This window comes from Malus domestica, chromosome 15 (genome assembly GCF_042453785.1).
Source record: "Malus domestica chromosome 15, GDT2T_hap1".
Taxonomy (NCBI): Eukaryota; Viridiplantae; Streptophyta; class Magnoliopsida; order Rosales; family Rosaceae; genus Malus; species Malus domestica.
Genome location: NC_091675.1, coordinates 54501627 through 54522402, shown reverse-complemented (window position 1 = coordinate 54522402; position 20776 = coordinate 54501627). Strand labels below are relative to the sequence as shown.

Below are 20776 nucleotides of genomic sequence, written 5' to 3'. Positions count from 1 at the left end.
GTAAAAGACAGAATTAAGAAACAGACACTGCGTTCCAGTGTTTGAATCGTATTGACCTATTCCAAAATATGAAGAAAAAAAAAAAGAGAAATGGGGCAATGGTTGATTAGTATTGACCTATTCCAAAATATGAGAAATGGGGTATTAGTTGGAGTGGATGTCCGCTGTAGTGGCATATTTTGTAATTTTTGTTTATTTTAAATGCATTTAAGTGTCATAATACATGATTGACCTATTTATAATTAACATAAATATTGTTGATCTACTATCAATATGATAACTTTGTATTGATTTTATACAAAATCACCCTTTATGTGACATGTTAATCGAATACAACTCTTCCAAAATATTTAAACTCCTAACTATTTACTAATTCGTAATCAGTTGAGAGAAATTGAATTGAAGAGAAATTAAATTAAGAATAAATTATAACCAGATTCCTATTAAGTTGTTTGCTAAAATCGTCTGGAATCAGAGTATAAAAGCTACGGACCATATAAACTGTGCATTAACTCATATGAATCGAATGAAAATTAATATTATTACCAAAATGCCCTATTATCGGTAATCCATTTGTTGTTGCTGTTGAAGTTGGATTCACTGAATTGTCTATCTTTTCTCCTCCTCCTTATAAAAGGTTCAGCTTGTGTCCTCCTCCTCCACGTTCAGACTTTCACTCCGACGCCCATATGCTGCCGCATTATTACAGTTCAGATTCTCCTCTTCTGCGTCGCCGGAGCTTTGTTCCTTCTTCCTTCTCGCTCTTAATTTGTAGTCTGGTTTCTTTCTAAATCCCGATTTCACGGATCCCTATAGGAATTGAGGTCCTCACCGTCGCCGGAGCTTTGTTTCCGGTCAAACTCCTCTGGAATCAGTGTATACTGAGACGCACCTCTCTTCATCGCCGGGGTCCTCTGGATCTTCAACAATCAACATGGCTTACGTTTCGAGCAACAAAGAGGTAAACCTTACATTGCTCAATTTGATGAAGCAACAGCTTAATTAGTATGATCTGCTTCCTAGTTTTGAAAATATTGTGTTAAATGACGATTTGGCGGGCTTTGTGCTTGCGTGCTTGCAGGGAGACTCTTATGATGTGAGCAATGGTGATGCTCCGAAAACGGTTTTCGATTTGGGTGCATTTGTTGGGGACTTGACTGTTGAGGAGGACGCAAGCAGGTATATGCTTATATCATATATCTACGTAGATGATGTATTGAGTTCGCATTGTCAAATTTCGGCTAACAGCTATCGGATGCTACACTAGGAATCGGTATTCATCCATGTATGAGTAATGCCATGCACAAACAAATTTATAACCTCTTACACGCGATGGCACAGACAATCGTGTATGTTGACGGGGCACTTTTCACAAGTGCTTTGATAAACAAGCCTGCACAGATATTATATGGAATTTTTTATTTTTATTATCTGTGTATCAAAATTAGGAGAGGTTTATGCGTGCAAATTAAATTGCTTACTTGAAATGCATGTGTGGCGTGGCCACATGTTATGCTGAGTATGTTGATGACAGATGGAATAAGTATTCTAGAATTTCAAATTATAGTCTGAAAGTGCTTCATCTCAGAAATGATTCCATCGTAACTTTTTCCTCTCCTTTCAGTGATGATATATCGTTAGAAGGACTGCAGCAAGAATTGGAAGAATGTAAACACGATGATGTGAGTAACATTCAAGTTTCTATGCTCTTTAATGCTCCAATACATGGTTTCAACATATTTCTTTTAATTGGTATTTTGTTTGTTGCAATAAGAGAGAATGGTCTTTTCTCTGTGCTTTGAGGTTTTGAAAATGGTTCTTGTGAAATGTAATTATCTGTTGACTAAGGAGAAGTTTATGAACTCATGACAAATGGAATGCCTGGAAGTGATTTTTTTCCTGGTCAGAGAACTCATATGATTTTATTTACATTTTGAAAATAAGCTAGTTAGTTCATAAGGATTCATGTGGTTGGACACCTATCCCATTTTAATACTTAAGTGTAGTTTGTGTGAATAGTGAATACAGTGATTTCCTTGTAATTTCGTAGCTCTATTACTTGTGATGAACTACTCAAATGCATCAATATTTCTTTTATCTATCATCTGAATCTGATGTAGAAAGTTGGGAATATATTGTCTTGTGGTTATCACTAAAATGCATTAATCTTTCGACCATATATCATCTAATATAGGTAGTTGCGAACATATTGTCTAAAGGCACGAAACTTCGGGAGCATACAAAGGGGGTTGAGAACAATATACGACAAGTTGAATTGGACTCCATCCAGGTTCTTGTTCGCTCACATTCTCTTTACCATTTTATGTGCATTCCCTAGTTGAATTATTTCTAACAGATTTATCGAGTTATTGGTATCGTGATAATAGTTCCTTTTTTTCTTTTGTTTCATTTGAGTAGCTTTGTTTGTGTGCATAATATGTGCAAATAAGATAGTGTTAATATTCCTGTTGAAATGTGTACTTCCTTGAGCTTTTTGTGATTACAATATTTACCTTGTAACAAGGTTTATTCACGGTGAACTGTTCTCCTTTTGGTTATCAAACATTTGTTATGTGTTTCAAATCTTTTCAAGAGGTACTCATTTTTCTTGGAAGAAGCTGTGAAAATTTATGAAGGGTTAAGATTTTGGTTTCATCCTGTTGTGTTTTGGTGCATTTTGAAATAATGTTGTCAAATATCGTCGTTTTCAGCATAAATGCTTCTTCTGTGGTGCATGATTATTAATTTTTGTGAAAATCATTTATGCATGGCTCCCATGTAGTTTCCTGCATTAATTATATATATATATATATATCTATATAGTGGATAAGGTTCTTGGAATAATTAATTTGATCGTTAGGATCTTCCTTTATGCAATACTGCAGGACTATATTAAAGAAAGTGATAATCTGGTATCTCTTCATGATCAAATTCGTGATTGTGACAGCATTTTGTCACAGATGGAAACTCTTCTGAGTGGATTTCAGGTAGATTGGTCCCTTCTTTACTGTTTTACAATCATTACATGCTTTCACTCACACGATGACTGTATCTTCTTTTGCTTATATTGATAGAAAGACTTCTGGCTTCTCACTTATGTTTGCGGAAAATATATTTAATGATGACTCTTTAACATCAACATATTTACCCAAATAAAAACCCTCGTCAATATCTCTAGGAGGATTACTTTACAGAAAAAAAAATTCCTTCTTTTGACCAGCTTATAAAGTTTTGCTTCATGCAAATACTTTGTATATGTATAGTACCATTATTTGAGTTTTGAAGGTGTTATGTTAGATAGATGAACTTTTATATTTTTTTTTCCAGATTTTCATTAATAAAGTATGTGTTTCTTCTAATGGTTTCTAAATTTTTATTTTATCCCACAACTATGCACGAAAACAATACTAGTATCATTTCAGCTGTGATACAACTCAAAAGCACATAAATTTCCAATATTAGATGCATTTTAAATGATATCCATTTCCTTTTTCCTGTTCCTTTTCCTTTGGTTTATTAATTTCATATTAGGTTTCCTCAAGTCTTGTTGCTTAACCTTCAATTTCTTGCATTGAAATTTTATTTTATTTTATTTCCAATTTTGTTTTTTTTTTTTTAAAATTTAAAGCAAGAGCTTCTATTAAAAACATAAGCATAAGACTGGAGAACAAGGAGTCATCTGAAAAATAAGCACAACATGCAATCAGCCACTCTATCCTTAATTAAATACAACAAACCATAGAATTTTAAGGGGATTGTTTGTCAATTATCCTCACCCTTAACATATATTATATAAATGTCATTAATACGTCAAGAATTCTTTTCCAGTCAGAGATTGGTTCAATAAGTTCAGACATCAAAATTCTCCAGGAGAAGTCTATGGACATGGGTTTGAAGCTGAAGAATCGCAAGGTACCATTTGTTTGTATAAAAAAGCTCTATGTCTTTGCTTCTTTTGAGTTCAATTAACAATTAACCTTTTGAGTATTGATGAGGCATGCTCCTCTGTAGCTTGCTGGTTTGTGTTATAAAATTGTTGGAATAATATCTGTAGAAATTTCTTACTAGATTAGCAGATAGTATGGTATGGAATGCCTGTAAATCATCATCATTGATTAAGGTGAAATAATGATAGACATAGTTGGTGTGCTTCTTATCCATATGCTTCTTGTTTCTTATATGAATGACCGGTTTATGTTCATTTAACAGGTGGCAGAATCAAAATTGGCAAAGTTTGTTGAAGATATTATAGTCCCTCCAAGAATGGTAGACATAATTGTTGAAGGCGAGGTATATCTTATTCTTTTAATTGTTAAATTTCTCCTTGTAAATGCAATATCATCATTTTTCACTTTTTTTCTGTTTGTATATGATAAAAAAGTGCCATTATAATCTTGATAAGAATGTTTTCTCACAATCTCAGCTGTATCATTTGTTAAGTGAAACTTAATGCAGAGTAACATGTTCTTTAGTTGGCATATTGAATTTGTATTATGTTGTGTTGTCTTTCTTTCATTTCTGTTAACATGCTCAATATGTCGTTGTTATCCAGGTGAATGATGAATATATGAGAACTTTAGAGATTCTAAGTAAGAAGCTCAAGTTTGTAGAAGTAGATCTTATGGTTAAAACTTCAAAAGCCCTAAAAGATGTTCAGCCCGAGCTTGAAAAACTCCGACAGAAAGCAGTTTCCAAGGTTGGTACCAGAGTTGCCAGATAAACTGTCTGATATTGATCACCTAATTGCTTGTGTAATTGTATGTTCTTATCATACATGCCTGATCTATGTCAGTAGAGCAGTAAACGCCTTTTAGGAGTAAAATCTAGTGTCTTCTGACAAAAATTGGTCATCCTAGCCAGTTAAACATGTGTGCATGCGAGTATGTCCATTGCTATATGGGAAGCAATGTAATTGAGATATTTGTCTACTAACTAGTAACTAATTTATTGGGAGGGATTTCGCAGTCTCTAGTCTAGACTACCAGGTTTTTCACTCAATGTTTTGTTTGAAGTTATGATATGGTTACAGCCTCATGTACACTACTAATCCATGGTCAGTAAAAGCTGAAATTTGAAAAGAGAAAAAAAAACTGTGCTGTAGATGGTAACTGACATATTTTATATAGACAATTTTTCAGTTGAATTCTTGTTAGTAGTTGTTATGGATTAGTATTTGAGTTCTATTGTGTTCCCCTAATAATGTACGAAAGAATGAATTCTTTTTTATTTCATTGTTCAGTACATTATCTTGAGCTAACTCTTGGTTCTCTTATATCAGTGTGTAAAAAACTTGGTCACTTTCTTAGGTATCGAACTAATTCAGGTCTTATATCAGTATTTGAAAATATTGGTCACTTTCTTATGTCTTCAAGCTCTTTTGCATTTATTTCCTTGGAAGTGTTAATTTCACATGATTTAAACCAGTCAAAGCATGATTTAGACTTGGCACAAAACCGAGTGTAGTGGCGTTCTAGGATTCGTACAGCCGACCTCACTTAGTAGATAAGGCTTTGTTGTTGTTGTTGTTGTTGTTGTCAAGTTATGCTGCTGTTTAATTTCAATGATCCATCCCTTCTACAAAAGATTCATAGTGTATGAGTTTTCATCTGTCTATCTATCTTTCCACAGGTGTTTGACTTCATTGTTCAGAAGCTTTATGCATTGAGAAAACCTAAAACAAATATCCAGATCCTTCAGCAGAATGTTCTTTTGAAGTACAAGTGAGTAGTTTCTTACTGTATTCTCAATTCTATTTAGTTGGTTTCCATTAATATCACAATTTAATGGATCAAATTCAAGTTGAATTCAGATCATTGAACCAACCCATTGACAGACCCAGTTGCTGATATTCATGGTGGCAGCAACTATTAAGGATAATGGTCTATTTACATGGGATATTAGAGGATTCATTTGGGAAAAAGTTATGTTGCTTATTATTTTGATGCCGGGAAACAATCTGATTCACTTATGAGTTTGTTCGTACGAGATAAATCAGGCTGTGAAACTATTTGATTGTCCCATGAGTTTAAGATTAGGAGAAACTGGATTATACAGTCTAAGTGTCATTTTTATGTGTGTCCCAATCCTACTATCCTTTTTCTGGATTATGTGTTGGTAGTGCTTAATGATTGTAAAAAATAGTCTTCCTTGAGCTGTTCAGAACAAGTTCTCCATGGTGATATTGTTTCTGTATAAATATAGCATTCACTCATGTACCAGTAATGTGTGAGTGTAACACGACCAAACATAGGTATCTGTTAAATGTGCATGCTGTTTTGGGTTTATTTCGGGTGCAACTGCTGGTATCTATTAGGTGTGTATAGATATTGTTATCAGAATGATTTTATTTTTTCTGTTTGATTTATTATTTGACTGATTCCAGTGTGACAATGTAGGTACGTTGTTTCCTTCCTGAAGGAACATGGCAAGGAGGTATATATTGAGGTTCGCGGAGCATACATTGACACAATGAACAAGGTCAATGCTTTAAAACTGATGACCTTCTTTGAATTATGATCTTGAAGAACTAGAATACTGCTAGATGAATTACCATACATAAACAGGGAGTGTCACAACCTCCTTGTCCATTTAACTTAAAATTCTCTCTGTTTTCTTCTATTATCAATTCTGGATTAGGTGATTTTGATTGTACATTTTATTGATCTATAATACTTTCATCAAAGCCGAAGCTAAGCTGCATAAGTGTTTAACCGCAGTTAGTATCCTACTTCATAAAAAATGCTTCACAAATTTAATTTTTTATTTTTTTTTCTGTTTGTCTTTTTGGGTACTGGTTACACAGTTTATAAATGTTTACTAGCAGATTACAAGCTTTATAAATGTTTACTTCCAGTTTGTATCCAACTTAATCAAAAAGTCTTTAGAAAGTCTTGTTTTTTAAGTGGAAGCCAAGTAATTTTAAAGACCTTTCTCATTGCATCATCTGACATTCAAATTATGCATTGCCTTCCTGTCATTTTGAGGACAGAAATTCCAAAAAAAAAAAAAAAACTACTTACATGAGATGTGAAACTCATGGTGGTCAGAGTTTTGATGATACACTTAGCTGCCCTGTGCAACTGTACTATGATATCTGATGCAAGGGGAAGTTAGGGGAGAATGAAGCGAAGGATCTGTTAGGTAGAAGGAGGGAGTTAAGGGACTGACTTTTTACTTTTTAGTTATGTATTTTACAGGTTTTAATATAAATAGAGACACACGGAATTGATGAAGAAATTTAGAGCGGAAGAATGAGGGTGATGGAAAAGAATGGAGTCAAAAACTAGGCAACCATGGCTAAATACTCAAAAGCAAACCTATATGCAGAGAAAACACATATTTACTGAGAAATTAATGTTTGAACCTCCTAACAAGAGGGGTATAAGAGAAAACACAAATTTATTTATTCACATGTTAGTTGATTGATTAAATTTGATGCTATATTCTCTATTTTATAAAATTTGGTTTCAACATAGAAATAGTGTACAAATACTTTGTTTTATTCTATTTCTGCATGTTTATACATTACCTTGTTTTAAACTGTTTACATTTTGTCCCACCAATACTCTATACACAATTGGCCTGTTTCTTTAATATTCTAAGGTTTGTAACTTCATATAAAAGGGCCTTTCTGCATGGTTCTGATATTTGAAGTTCATTCCTTGGTTCCTCATTTTAACATTTAATGTAGCTTTATTAAAGGAGTTGGATAATTTATGCTATAAATACTATTGTAAAGAGTAATTGATAATGGCACATCTTTTCCCATTAATAAAAATGGGGCAAAAAGAAAATGGATAATGTATGTAGGATATTGAAATTCAGTTATATGTTTTGCAGGTTCTCAGTGCACATTTCCGCGCTTACATTCAAGCACTTGAGAAACTACAGTTGGATATAGCAACATCTAATGATTTAATTGGTGTTGAGACTAGAAACACTAGTCTCTTTTTAAGAGGAAGGGAACCACTGAAGAACCGGTCTGCTGTCTTTGCCCTTGGGGAGAGGAGAAAAATTTTAAAGGTTTTGTTACTGCAACTAACTCGTTAATCCAATTTTATACAAGCCCATGGGAAAATGATACTAACTTTATTATCTTTGCTAAAAGGTTGTTTCCTTTTTTTCGTAAAAATAGTTGCGAAAAACTATCGACAAACTAATGCAACCTGTGTAACTTATTTATGGCATAGCGATTATTATGCTGAATGTTGCCATTTTTGTCCCACTATATTAGCAGTGTGACATTACATGTTAGAACGGCCTGCTATATATGTTGAAGAATATAAAAATTGCAAGATAGGCTGGAGCAACAGAGGAGCTCTTGTGTTATGTTGATCATTGTATCATGATTCATGCCTTTATGAATGAAGAATGATCAACATTTTAAATCTGTTGTCATAATCAAATTGAGGAGATCTTTAACTTCTTTGGGCCTGTTGGTACTATTGATACTGAATGTCTTTGAGATGGGAATTGTTGGGAGCTTAGAATGAGTATATCTTTAATAGCTTTTGAATGGTTGGAATTGGCTGTCTAAAAACAGGCAACACTGTAAATGTAGTGTATTGTGACAAATGACATCTTTAATTGTGAGTATTTTAATTTTAATAAGGATTGTTATACTTTGTCTTATACTCCACTTTTAGATGTTCAATTGGTATAAATGTGATAGATGATGATTTTGTAATGGGCAGCTATTGTTAGTTTTCTTATAATGGCATTTTCTTTATATATATCTTGCATGTAAAAAAACATGTCATGTTTGAATTTTGTTATCTACCAGGAAATTGAGGAACCTGCATTGATTCCACATATAGCTGAAGCCAGCAACATCAAGTATCCATACGAGGTCCTCTTCAGGAGCTTGCACAAGCTACTTATGGATACTGCTACTTCCGAGTACGCTAGAGTTTGCCTCTTCTCCTCATTGATGGTTTCTAAAATGCTAATGGAAAATTGATCAAATAATGATATTTGTTTTCACAATTTTCCCCTCTTATATGCAGGTATCATTTCTGCGATGATTTCTTTGGTGAAGAATCCATATTTTATGAAATTTTTGCAGGTAAATCTGACAGCTATTCTTAATTCATTTTCTTATGGTTAAATCTTTGGCAAAATGCATACTGATTATAAGTACAAAGTGCATGAACTTCTCCCAAATTTTAAAGCATTACTGGTGACTGTGTTTAGATTCAGATGATCACTTTGGATCTTTTGAAGATCTCACTGTGCTTCTTTTTGAAAATTTGGCTCATTTTGATGACTTCTAATGTTTTTTAATGCCAGGCCCATTTTCTGTAATTGACGAGCACTTCAATTCAATACTTCCAAATTGTTACGATGCTATTGGGGTAATGCTTATGATTCGCATAATACACCAGCACCAGGTAGTGTTCCAGTTCCTAAGATCATATTTTTTGTATACGAGTTTAATCATGTCCAGAGTTGTTATTTAACCTGGTTGTCTGTATGTTGGTCTAGGTTTTCTCATTAATTTGTTGTGTTTATTTTGTTTTTTGAAGTGTTTCATGGACTACTTGTCTGTGCTTCTTGTATTCCTTGTGCTTTCTCTGGATCAATCTTGTGGTTCTAACTTTCTTATATAAATAAACCAAATAGTTTTAAATATCAGTTGACTTTTCTGGGCCTCCATATTGTCTGCATTTTTTGCTTGGTTTGGTCCTGATGCAAGTGTTCTTACTTTGTAGTTTGTACCACAAACTCAAGACATAGTCATCTTGTGCATACCATGTGGCATTGCCGCATGTCACTTGGCTATAGATATTGAACAGAAAGTGTTGGACAATTCTCATTCTAATGAGACCCTCAACCTGTGTTCTGTGGTGCATTTGCTAGAAGATATTCTATTTCTGATTCTTTTTCCTTCCTTTGCAGCTAATTATGTCTAGGCGGCGTATTCCATGCTTGGACTCATACCTTGATAAGGTTTGTGTCCTTAATTTGTCTGCATTCTAATCTTATCATCTGCATTCTGCATGCATTTTCATGTATTCTTAGATGGTTGACGATAGGTAAATGTAAAGAGAGTTACAAATTGCTAGTATTGACTTATGTTTCTTCAAGTGGATCATATTGAAAGCACAGCTTGTATTGGGCTCTTATACCGTCTGATTTGAAACATTAACAGGTCAATATTGCCCTATGGCCTCGCTTTAAGATGGTATTTGACCTGCATCTAAACAGTCTGCGGAATGCAAATGTGAAGACATTGTGGGAAGATGATGTTCATCCTCACTATGTCATGAGGCGTTATGCTGAATTTACAGCTTCACTTATCCACCTCAATGTGGAATATGGAGATGGGCAGGTTAGATATAGAAAATGAACTTAAAAACTTAATGCTCAGGAAGATTCTTGATCACTTCATGGGCTTAATTATCCATTCATGATTCGCAGCTTGAATTAAATTTGGAGCGGCTGAGAATGGCTATTGACGACTTGCTTATCAAGCTTGCTAAATCATTTCCAAAACCAAAACTACAAACTGTGTTTCTGATAAACAATTATGATATGACGATTGCTGTGTTGAAGGTAACCTCAGTTTCTAGTTTTTTTTTTGTCTTTTCAAAATTGAAAAGGAACATCAAAGATTCTATATCAACATGAAGGTGAAATTTAAGCGTCTGGCAAAATTTCTTGAACATGCTCAGTTGTATCAGTTGCATGCTTTGGCAGCTGCTGTTTTTACAATTTTTGTCATTTGAATACTAGGAAGCTGATCCAGAAGGTGGTAAAATTCAAATGCACTTTGAGGAACTTCTGAAAAGCAACACGGCATTATTTGTGGTAAGTGCCTGGTCGTGCTATCTGTCTTGCAGATAATGTTTTGGTGCAAATTGAAGGTTGCATTATGAGTTCGGGTGTCAGCTAAACATTTTATCTTTCTAATTCATATTTGATATGGAACTTCGGTATTGCTTGCATATTCTTTAGAAGCTTTTAACAAGAACGTAAATGGAAGCATATCAAGTAAAAGTATTAAGTTGATAAAAGTCGAATTTACTTATTAAAGTAATGGTCCCTTTTTCATAGATAGGAAGGGATAACGATTTGCATCGGTGGAAACAGTGGAAACAGTTCTTTCCTTTAATTCACCCAGGAAGCTTTAAGGAGAAGTTAATTGGTTATAGATTATATGTTTTTAAATTAAGAAGAAATTAGGTTTTATAGCCATTAGCCAATCAAATGCTTCCTCTTACTTACCAGTATATTGTAATCAAAATGGTGAGAAAGGGAGAAATAACGCAAACGTACAGCCTCTCGTGTTCTTTCTTCCCTTTACGGTATATGGTTTTGCTTTGCTTCTTTTGTTTTAAGCTTTCACCTCTCTCTCCTTGCAGGAAGAACTACTACTAGAGCATTTTGGCGATTTAATCAAGTTTGTTAAAACCCGAGCTTGTAAGTATTTTGATGAATAATGCTTAGGCGTCTTAAACCCTTCTAGTTTCTTTATATTAATGTACTTATTTACAATTTCCTTATCAGCGGAGGATCCAAGTGCTAGTTCTGAGAGGCCTATAACTGTTGCGGAGGTTGAGCCCCTTGTGAAGGACTTTGCAAGTAGATGGAAAGCTGCAATCGAACTGATGCACAAAGACGTCATAACTTCTTTCAGCAACTTCTTGTGTGGTATGGAGATCTTGAGGGCGGCATTGACTCAGCTGTTGCTCTATTACACTAGGCTCTCGGATTGCATAAAGAGGGTTGTTGGTGGGTCTGCTCTCAACAAGGATCTAGTGTCCATACCGTCAATCATGTACGAGATTAGAAAATACTCGAGGACTTTCTAGGTTGTTTCGGTTCATATGGGTTTCCTGCGTTTGGACTTTGAAGATAAAGACAGTGACAGAGTGCTTTTCGCGGATAATCTGTTGCGAAATTTCGTGATTGCTTTTGAATCTTTGGTTTTGTCACCAAGACGCCATTGTTGTAGACTAGTAGGTCGTGATGGTAATTTACTTACTGTTATTATTGAGCTGAAGAGGGGAGCCATAATCAGGAGAGATTCTCTCATGCAACCAAGATTTAATACCAGTTATATTGTCGTATAATAAATGTTTGCCATGTTCGGTGACATGAGAAAATCTCTCCGTAATCCGAGGGGCGTTCAGACTGCTCAAGTTCAACAATGACTTCGTTAGTCGCCACCAGCCAGAAAGGTCATGTTGAGCTTATTTCAAGGGTTAGACACGAATTTCTTCTTAGTACATTTTGCACGTCAAAATTAAGTCTTTGTTTGGTATTTAGGATTGAATTGTACGTTGAAGGGAGATGGTAGGATCTGGTAAAGCAGAAGAAGAAATTGCTCGAAGTCTTCCTTTGAAATTTTGTTTCCACCGTTTCCAAAGACGTTTGGATACTTTAGTCACGCAAAACACCTGTCCCGCTGAGTGTGCCAACACATGATTTGGCTCGAGTATTTCTTTCAGTCTCAATGCCAAGAGAAAGATTTGTGAGGAAATATGATTGCATGCGTGCCACTGTTAGAGGCTATCAACAGATAGTGTTTGTGTGGTGATTTTGTAAGTTTGTGCGAGATCTCTAAATCAAACAATTGAGACTTTGGTTCGGTTAAGTTATTTTTTATGCCTTAATGACCGAGGACTTTTGGGTTTTCAATGTGTCATGCTTGCCTCAAAGAATGCAAAGACTATGAGCCAACTAAAAGGAATTACATATGAACGTAAGAATGAAAACTGTGATAATGCTAAATCAGATTAGTGATATATGATACCAAACTGGGTTAAGTGGAGAACATTTTGCCTCGGAGAGGAAAACTTAGTTGAAAGTCCATCAAATAAAATTATACTAAGGAGTAGCTGAGCTATAAACATTGGATCGATGGGTTTGTTTGGAGATTTGCGTTGAAGAAGGTTTTAAAAATAAGCTGAATAGCTTTAAAGAGTTGAGTTGATCAAACGTGAAGTTTTGACAGTTGTAGAGATTAAATTTGACAATAGTCATGAACTTTGAGGTCTTCGCTCCAATTTTTAAGACGAAAGTTTGACAATTTTCTGTTTCCTCGGATTTTTGTACACCATACACCACCCTTCATTTAATTAAATTTGGATTTCAATTTTGAAAAGGTAGTTATGGGAATGAGATCCATTATAAACCTATTATGATTATATATTTCATGTTCTTTTGTCTAACAGTTACCAATCTCTATTACTTAATGAAACTCTAATTGTCAATTAAAAGAAGGTGAAAAGACAACTTAATCAGCTATTACACAAAAAAATGATGGGCAATAATGTAATTTCACATGTCCAAATTTTACTTTTTTTTATTGAAGCCTCACCTACAGATGATGTTAAAATATCTCTAATATTTTAAATTAAAAAAAAAAAACCAAAAACAAAAACCTCCCACTCCCTCCATATTCTCTCTCCCTCCCTCTCATTCTCATTTTCTAAAAAAATGTGTTCAGACACACAAAGTGTGTAGGCAAATAGTAGTTGCTCTATTAAAAAACAATTAAAAATAATTAGACGAATTTAAAAATAATATAAAAAATTTAAGAAAGACAGCCTGGACCTTGACTAGTCCTGTCCCATTGCATCTTCCTGTGGGACCAATAATCTTGGACCCACATGTCGCCACGTTGCAGAACCTCAACTCTCTACCCGTGTGGTCTCTCTCTCTCTCTCTCTCTCTCTCTCTCTCTTCCTTCTGTATGTCGCTCTCTTTGTTCGAATGTAAATTTTAGAGTAAACTGTCGATTTGTCATCTGAATTATCACCCAACTTTCGATTTGCTCCCTGAACTTTTTAATTGAAAAATTAAGGACTTAAACTAATTTTTTTGGCCAATTTGCCCCCTGCTGTTAATTTTTCATTTATTCCATCCAAATTTCTGTTAAATGAAAGCATATGCACAACATGTGTGGGTAGTTCGGTCACTTCATTCTTTAAAATAATTGAAAACCTTAGATTTCTAAAATATAAACCTATGCAAATATGTGTGATTCTATAGCTTTTCTGTCTGAAGGTCTAGTGAAATGACGCTTTTGTCCACAAATGAGAGTTACGTGGTTTGCACATGATAAGAGTTAACGTTAATTTGGATGAAATTTATGAAAAACTAACGGTAGGGGGGAAATCGGCCAAAAAAATTAGTTTAAGTCCTTAATTTTCTAATTAAAAAGTTCAGGGGGCAAATCGAAAGTTGGATGATAGTTCAGGGGTTAAATCGGCAGTTTACTCTAAATTTTAAGCTCTCCCTCTCTCTCTCTCTCTCTCTCTCTCTCTCTCTCTCTCTAAAACTACCAATAACAGAGAGCAAAGCAAATAAAACTTACTCGGTTTCTTTCTGTTGAAGAAAACAGAGTGGAATGGTGTCTGAGAGAGCTCTGCCTCTTCCGAGTTCAATATCGTTGGCTGGCTCATCGTAATTCCAGATCCTAAAATCTCTCCCCCTCCCCCTCTCTCCCTCTCTAGAATCTCCCCGTTGCTCGTCTGTCATAAACCACATTTGAATTCCCCAAAAGGGTAAATATTTTCAATTCAAAGTAATAGTCTTGGATGGCTTTCGTTGGAATTTACCTACTTTTTCTATTTATGGAGTTAACCGCATTGGCCCCAGAAATTTTCGCTACTTAGTCACCCTCGCTCTGTTGTTCCTTTTCCGCCATTTGATTCCGTTCTGCATTGCCTGATTCCCCAATTCACATTCTTTCTGCAGGTTTGATTCCTTCTCTTTCTATATCTCTCTAAATCCCACTGGATAAAAAGCATTGGCCTTTTTTGACAAAAAGTTTCCTGCTTGGGGTTGATTTTGATTGAACGACTTGTTTTCCATCTGGGTTTTTGTAATTTGTGAATTTGGCATTGGGGAATTCTTAATCTCAACTGGTAGTGTGGAGAAATCCCCTCATTGGGTTGTTGGCATTGCTGGAGTTTTCTTGAATTTGGGGATCTGGGTTCTTTTGCGAGTTATACTTTTATAGTTCTTTGTAGGTATTCGTTTAGTACCGTCGATTCGGAGATCTGGATTCTCTGCCATTTCCTTGGTTTGTAGAAATTTGAGTTGAACTGCTGGTCGTGCATTTCGTATTCAAGAACTAATCTGAAGGGTGCATTCATTATATAGAAGTTGTTGATTGGAGAAGTCAGGTTATTGATCAGTTGAAAGTGGTGATGCAATGCTGATCGGATTACATGCTTTGCCTGCAAAATTCACGGCCTGAGAAATGGCTCTTTGCGCTTGGAATTGATGAATTTTGCAGTATTCTTGTTGGAATAAGGGACTGTGAAGTAGAATAATGGGCTGCATTTGCTCAAAAGGAAGGTCAGCCAATCAGTATGTTTCCGAGAATCATCGTAGAGACAAAGAACAAAAATCAAACAAGTCTTCAAAACGGTCAGAAGCTGCAGTTGGGGCTGATGCAACTGCGCGGTTGATAACCAATCCCCGCACAGAAGACAATGCAGGGTCAACTCCTATTTCATCGGATGAAGGGGAGAAGAAGATGGTGGTTGCTGAGAAACCCACAAAACCCTTCATGGAGGGTGGGGCAAGTGGGGGAAAGTTACCGTCTGGGCTGACTAGGATAACCAGCGTAACAAATGGAGAAAGAGGTGCACAAGTTATTGCTGGATGGCCTTCTTGGCTGACTGCAGTGGCAGGTGAAGCGATTAGTGGATGGGTGCCTCTCAAGGCAGACTCATTTGAGAAATTAGAGAAGGTCTGTTTGTTTGCTTTTATATCTTTAATCCTCTCGTTTAATAACAATGGTATTACGTCCCCTACATTTGAAAATTTTCAGGTGTGAATATTACTAGTTATTGTGAATCTCTGATTCCTTTCATTTACTTTTCAGAGTAAAATAAAACTTTGGGGTTTGTTTTGGAGTTTTACTTTAAGTTTGTGCCAAGAACATATGCGCATTTAGTTTTTGGGTGACATGCTTTAGAAAAGTCTTAATTTGTCAGATTGATTTGCTTACAATTGTTGTCGGGTGGTGTCAGTAGATTTTTATTTGTAAAGAGATCTATATGCTTGCACATTCTGATAGTAAATTTATCATGCATATCACCATTTTAAAGTGGGTTAGATGCACTCATACTGCAAAAAAATAACTAAAACTAGCTACTTCTGATTGAAGTTTTCAGCTACAATACCAATGGATCCCATCTATGCTCACTGTTGCATTGATACCTTGTTTGTGAGAACCACATAAAACCAAGACGTTTGAAACTACTCCTCTCTTGTCGGTGTCGACATTAAGGACATTTTCTTTTAGTAATTCTTTCTCTTCTGTGTATAATGCAGATTGGACAAGGAACTTACAGCAGTGTGTACAGAGCCCGTGATCTTGATTCAAACAAAATAGTTGCACTGAAGAAGGTGCGGTTTGCCAATATGGATCCGGAAAGTGTGCGTTTTATGGCGAGAGAAATTCTTATTTTGCGTAGGCTTGATCACCCCAATATCATGAAGCTTGAAGGTCTGATTACATCAAGGGTTTCGGGCAGCTTATACCTTGTCTTTGAGTACATGGAGCATGATCTTGCAGGGATTGCAGCACGACCTGGGGTCAAGTTCACTGAAGCACAGGTCTTTTCATCCTTCTGATCTTATTTTTATTATAGTAGCAGGACGTTCTTGCGGTTGACATGTGTTGTTTGTGCACTGGGTTGCAGATTAAGTGTTACATGCAACAGCTTCTTCGTGGACTTGAGCATTGTCATAGTCATGGTATCTTGCACCGTGACATCAAGGGATCAAATCTTTTGATCGACCATTATGGCAACCTTAAGATTGCTGACTTTGGGCTAGCAACCTTTTACCGACCCCGCCAAAAGCAGCCCCTGACAAGTCGGGTAGTAACCTTGTGGTACCGACCACCTGAACTTCTGCTTGGCTCTACAGACTATGGGGTTGCTGTGGATTTGTGGAGTGCTGGTTGTATTCTTGCAGAATTATTTGCTGGGAAGCCTATCATGCCAGGAAGAACAGAGGTATTTTTCCCAGCTTCTTCATGATATATACACCTAAAACTATAAATGTATATATTTATGTCCGCTTGCTTTACATGTATTAGATGTGGAAAAAAAAAAAAAAACTAGGTATTCATAGTCATTTTGAACTCCCAACAGCAAACTTCGAATTTAGTATCTTTGTATGTGAATGTGTTATGGGTATGAGAGGGGAATATAAACACAAAGTCCTGCTTACATGTTTGATAACTGGTTTTGCCATATGGTCCGAAATAGGCCACAACTGCGTTGTTCTTTGTTTGTTTCTTCCCACCATCATTTGATAAAGATATGCGCTGTAACTTAGAATGTAAGCATGAAGAATTTAAACTACTCTGAGATGCAACTGTAGTCGTTCAAAAGCACGAGCTTGATGTTTGACTGATTTGAACGTTTACGTAACCAGATTGTAATGAATTTCATTTTGTATGGTTAAGGCCTTGTGCTCTAACGTGAATCTAGCAACTATGCCAATGAAACTATCAGACATCTTATTTGATTGTGATGAGATCTCATTGTTTATTGTTTTTGAAGGTGGAGCAACTACATAAGATATTCAAACTTTGTGGCTCACCTTCTGAAGAATACTGGAAGAGATCAAAATTGCCACATGCAACTATTTTTAAACCAACACATCCATACAAGAGATGTGTTGCTGAGACATTCAAGGACTTCCCTCAATCCACATTGGCCCTGTTAGAGGTTCTTCTAGATGTAGAACCTGAAGGACGGGGAACAGCTTCTTCTGCCCTTCAGAGTGAGGTAATCACGGGTTTTCTTTGCTTTTGGAAACCATGCTGCCTATTTCTGTTGGATTTTGTGATCTTGTCAATTTGAAACAATTTTGGAAATTAGATCTTACTTCTGATCTATTTTTATTTATTTTTGTTTCCCAGTTCTTCACATCTTTGCCTCTTCCCTGTGATCCATCAAGTTTGCCCAAGTACCCACCGAGCAAAGAGTTTGATGCCAAGCTCCGAGACGAGGAAGCTAGAAGGTGAGCTATTTCCAAATTGTATTAACTAATTTTCAGGTCCTTGTGCAAGCGTTGGTTACGAAATCTCTTTACTCATACCATTAAAGAGTATCTATTTACAGAGAGAATAATGTTCTCTTGCTAGATATTTCACATGTTATGTTGCCAAGATGTCAATCTGGCACCACACATTCAAACAAGAGTCCATCTAATTAATGGAAAGAGATGTGTATGTGTGTTTTGAGTCAAAACCAATCTTGTTTTTACTCACGCTTGAAAATTATTCTCGTCTGAACCAGGCGAAAAGCAGCTGGTGGTAAAGGTGGGAGTTCCAAAGACTCAAAGGTTGTGCCAGCATCAGATGCCAATGCAATACAGGTATTATTCCCTTAAAAGTTTGTAATTATATCTTCATGTTTTTAAATACAAAACTCAAATTGTTGCAAAGAATTACTTATTTAGGTTCTAAACATTTTGTTGTTTATATTTTCTAATCTTGAAGCGACAAGGACAGGCTAACCCCAAAAGCATCAGTGAGAAGTACAATCCGGAAGAGGATAGTGGCTCTGGCTTTCCTATTGAGCCTCCCAAAGGAGCAGCACCAAATGCCTTCTCCCATTCTGGCCAGTCAGTGCACCCAAGTGCATTTGGATCTTTGCAATCTGGCCATTCTAAGAATGGTGCGGAGTTTAGCAGGCAGAAGTCTTACATGTATCGTGGAGCAGCCCAGTCATCGAGGTTTTCTAATTCAGCTTCAGTTCGAAGTGGTTCACAGTTTGATGGTAATATAGAAAGTGCAAATCCACACTGGCCAGAGGAGCGTATGAATGGCAGATATAACTATTTTGATAACGGGGAGTCCTCTGCGAAACATGATTGGTCCCGCCATTTTCTGGAAAGGCCAAAGTCTTCCCATAAGAAGGATGAACAGCCATCTGGGAAGGAGTCTGCAACGGTAAAGGAGTTTACCATTTTCATCTATTACATGTTTAATTTTAAAATTTGACTCATGCAAAACAATATTTTAAAACTTGTATGTAATAGAAACTCTCATCGCTTGCTTCTGAACCCCATGTCTACACCTTTGTTTACTGCCTTTGTAGAATTTAAACATGAATAATACTGAATCATTTTCCGTTTGGCATCAGGGTTACACTAACAGGAAGAACCGGATTCACTACTCTGGACCATTGATGCCCCCTGGAGGAAACATTGAGGAGATGCTCAAGGAGCATGAGAAACAAATACAACATGCTGTCCGCAAAGCTCGCCTGGACAAGACCAAAACCAAGAAAGCTAACAGTGACAATGGACAAACAGAATCCCTACTTCAGCATGTAAGAAACGGCAGGTGATGACGAAAGAGAGAATTGCACTGCCTTAATTTTGAAAGCCAGAGCTCCTCAGATCGGCATAATTCTGATATTGAAGAATATATTCCTTTCGAGAACTTGACAAATCTCATCACGGAAAGATAAACTGGGACGCATGGAGCTCCTTCTGATTATATCACATCGAATATATACTCGATTTATGAAGGTACGCCATCAACCATCAACTCGAGTACTAATCATCACATGCTAGAGTTGATTCAGAACGAGTATTAATCTTGCATTCGAAGTTTGTTAAATCCGCGGGCATTGACTTATAACCTGCTCCTGAATGATGGTATTTGTTATTGACAAACCGGAAAATGTTTCGTGGGCAGATGGCGAGAGAAGATCGTCGCTTTGGTGTTGAGATGCTGGAGACAAGCTGAAACCCTATCTGCTCAATCAGCTCTATTACATTCTTTGTAAAGTAAAAGGTTAAGTTATATGATTAAGTAGGAGGTTTTGTCATCACATTCACAAGTGCATATAATTAAGGATAAGCCTCCGATGTGTGCAGTTTGTTTGTCGTAGATTAATTTTTTACAAGGTTATATTGCAAGCTGTTTTAATTTAAGGAGATGAACATACGAACCTGGAAGCAACGCGGGACGTTGTTTAGGGTGGTGTTATCCACACACGTCTTTTTACTTCTCACACTTTTTTAATTTCCGATCGTCAGATGAAATTTATTAAAGAAGATCAAAGGACAAATTAACAAGGAATGTGTAGAAAGTAAAAATTAGTGTAGATAGCATCACCCTTGTTTTATTGCTTGAATCAAAATCCTGGAGTCCCCTTCAATAATAATTTGATTAAAACTTAAATCCATTTCTGTGATTAACTATAAAGACTATGAATAAAATGTATCTAAACTAACAATGAACATGATAAAAATACAAAAATTGATTACAAAATGGATAATGATAGGGTAGACAAAATTTCTAAATCAAATGATGTGTTAACAATAAAAAATAAGTACGTTAATCGATACTTAACATTCCAATTATTGACGACCACATCATTTGGTTTAAAAATTTGTTCTCCCTAGCATTACCCTTACAAAATAATATTTTGTTTTTGTAAATACCTATAAAGAATTGGAATTTTTCAAGCTAAGAACATTTTGAAAAAAAAAAAAAAATTGGATCAGAAATTCAAAATTCCTATAATTTTTTTTGGAATATTTGGAATCCCTATATTCATTTCAATTTCCATATAAGAGAAAAGTATACATTTGGCAATTTAAGATTCCAATAAACTAAATTAATGAGTGTAAACTGAAGAAAGAGTAGATGGTAAGTTTATTAATTAATTAATTTAATTTCTTTTCTTTTTCGCAAGAAATAATTACATGTATGAGCTATTCATGGTTAGTTTGTAAACACATGGCACAAATCGATAGCGGGGTAACGCTACATACATCC

General features: G+C 35.7%; 2 protein-coding genes across 3 annotated transcripts; both read left to right on the top strand.

Annotated features, from left to right (window-relative positions):
* Nucleotides 1–528: 528 nt before the first annotated feature.
* LOC103428970 (vacuolar protein sorting-associated protein 52 A) lies at nt 529–12107 on the top strand. The gene is made up of 20 exons (XM_029093714.2): nt 529–961; nt 1082–1179; nt 1625–1682; nt 2195–2290; nt 2886–2987; nt 3829–3912; nt 4210–4290; nt 4553–4696; nt 5629–5720; nt 6396–6477; nt 7840–8022; nt 8783–8898; nt 9006–9064; nt 9289–9389; nt 9898–9948; nt 10151–10330; nt 10420–10554; nt 10735–10809; nt 11364–11421; nt 11509–12107. The coding sequence occupies exons 1-20, from the start codon at nt 935–937 to the stop codon at nt 11811–11813; spliced, it is 2127 nt and encodes a 708-aa protein (XP_028949547.2). The 5' UTR covers nt 529–934; the 3' UTR covers nt 11814–12107.
* A 2160-nt stretch (nt 12108–14267) lies between these two features.
* Nucleotides 14268–19868, top strand: LOC103402499 (probable serine/threonine-protein kinase At1g09600). Of its 2 annotated transcripts, XM_070814085.1 has the most exons (10): nt 14281–14706; nt 14982–15709; nt 16297–16581; nt 16668–16985; nt 17538–17765; nt 17900–18000; nt 18279–18357; nt 18482–18934; nt 19128–19518; nt 19688–19868. In XM_070814085.1, the coding sequence occupies exons 2-9, from the start codon at nt 15287–15289 to the stop codon at nt 19332–19334; spliced, it is 2094 nt and encodes a 697-aa protein (XP_070670186.1). In that variant the 5' UTR covers nt 14281–14706; nt 14982–15286; the 3' UTR covers nt 19335–19518; nt 19688–19868. The 2 variants fall into 2 exon arrangements, with proteins under 2 accessions (XP_070670185.1, XP_070670186.1); XM_070814084.1 differs by having other exon boundaries at nt 14268–15709.
* Nucleotides 19869–20776: the final 908 nt, after the last annotated feature.

Excerpts from the sequence above, each read along its gene's own strand:
- LOC103428970 (XM_029093714.2), top strand. The coding sequence starts at position 935 with ATGGCTTACGTTTCGAGCAACAAAGAG. Across the intron at positions 2,291-2,885 it reads TTGAATTGGACTCCATCCAG|GACTATATTAAAGAAAGTGA; the intron begins GTTCTTGTTCGC and ends GCAATACTGCAG. Across the intron at positions 9,390-9,897 it reads GCATAATACACCAGCACCAG|CTAATTATGTCTAGGCGGCG; the intron begins GTAGTGTTCCAG and ends CTTCCTTTGCAG.
- LOC103402499 (XM_070814084.1), top strand. The coding sequence starts at position 15,287 with ATGGGCTGCATTTGCTCAAAAGGAAGGTCAGCCAATCAGTATGTTTCC. Across the intron at positions 17,766-17,899 it reads CTTCTGCCCTTCAGAGTGAG|TTCTTCACATCTTTGCCTCT; the intron begins GTAATCACGGGT and ends TTTGTTTCCCAG. Across the intron at positions 18,001-18,278 it reads CGAGACGAGGAAGCTAGAAG|GCGAAAAGCAGCTGGTGGTA; the intron begins GTGAGCTATTTC and ends CGTCTGAACCAG.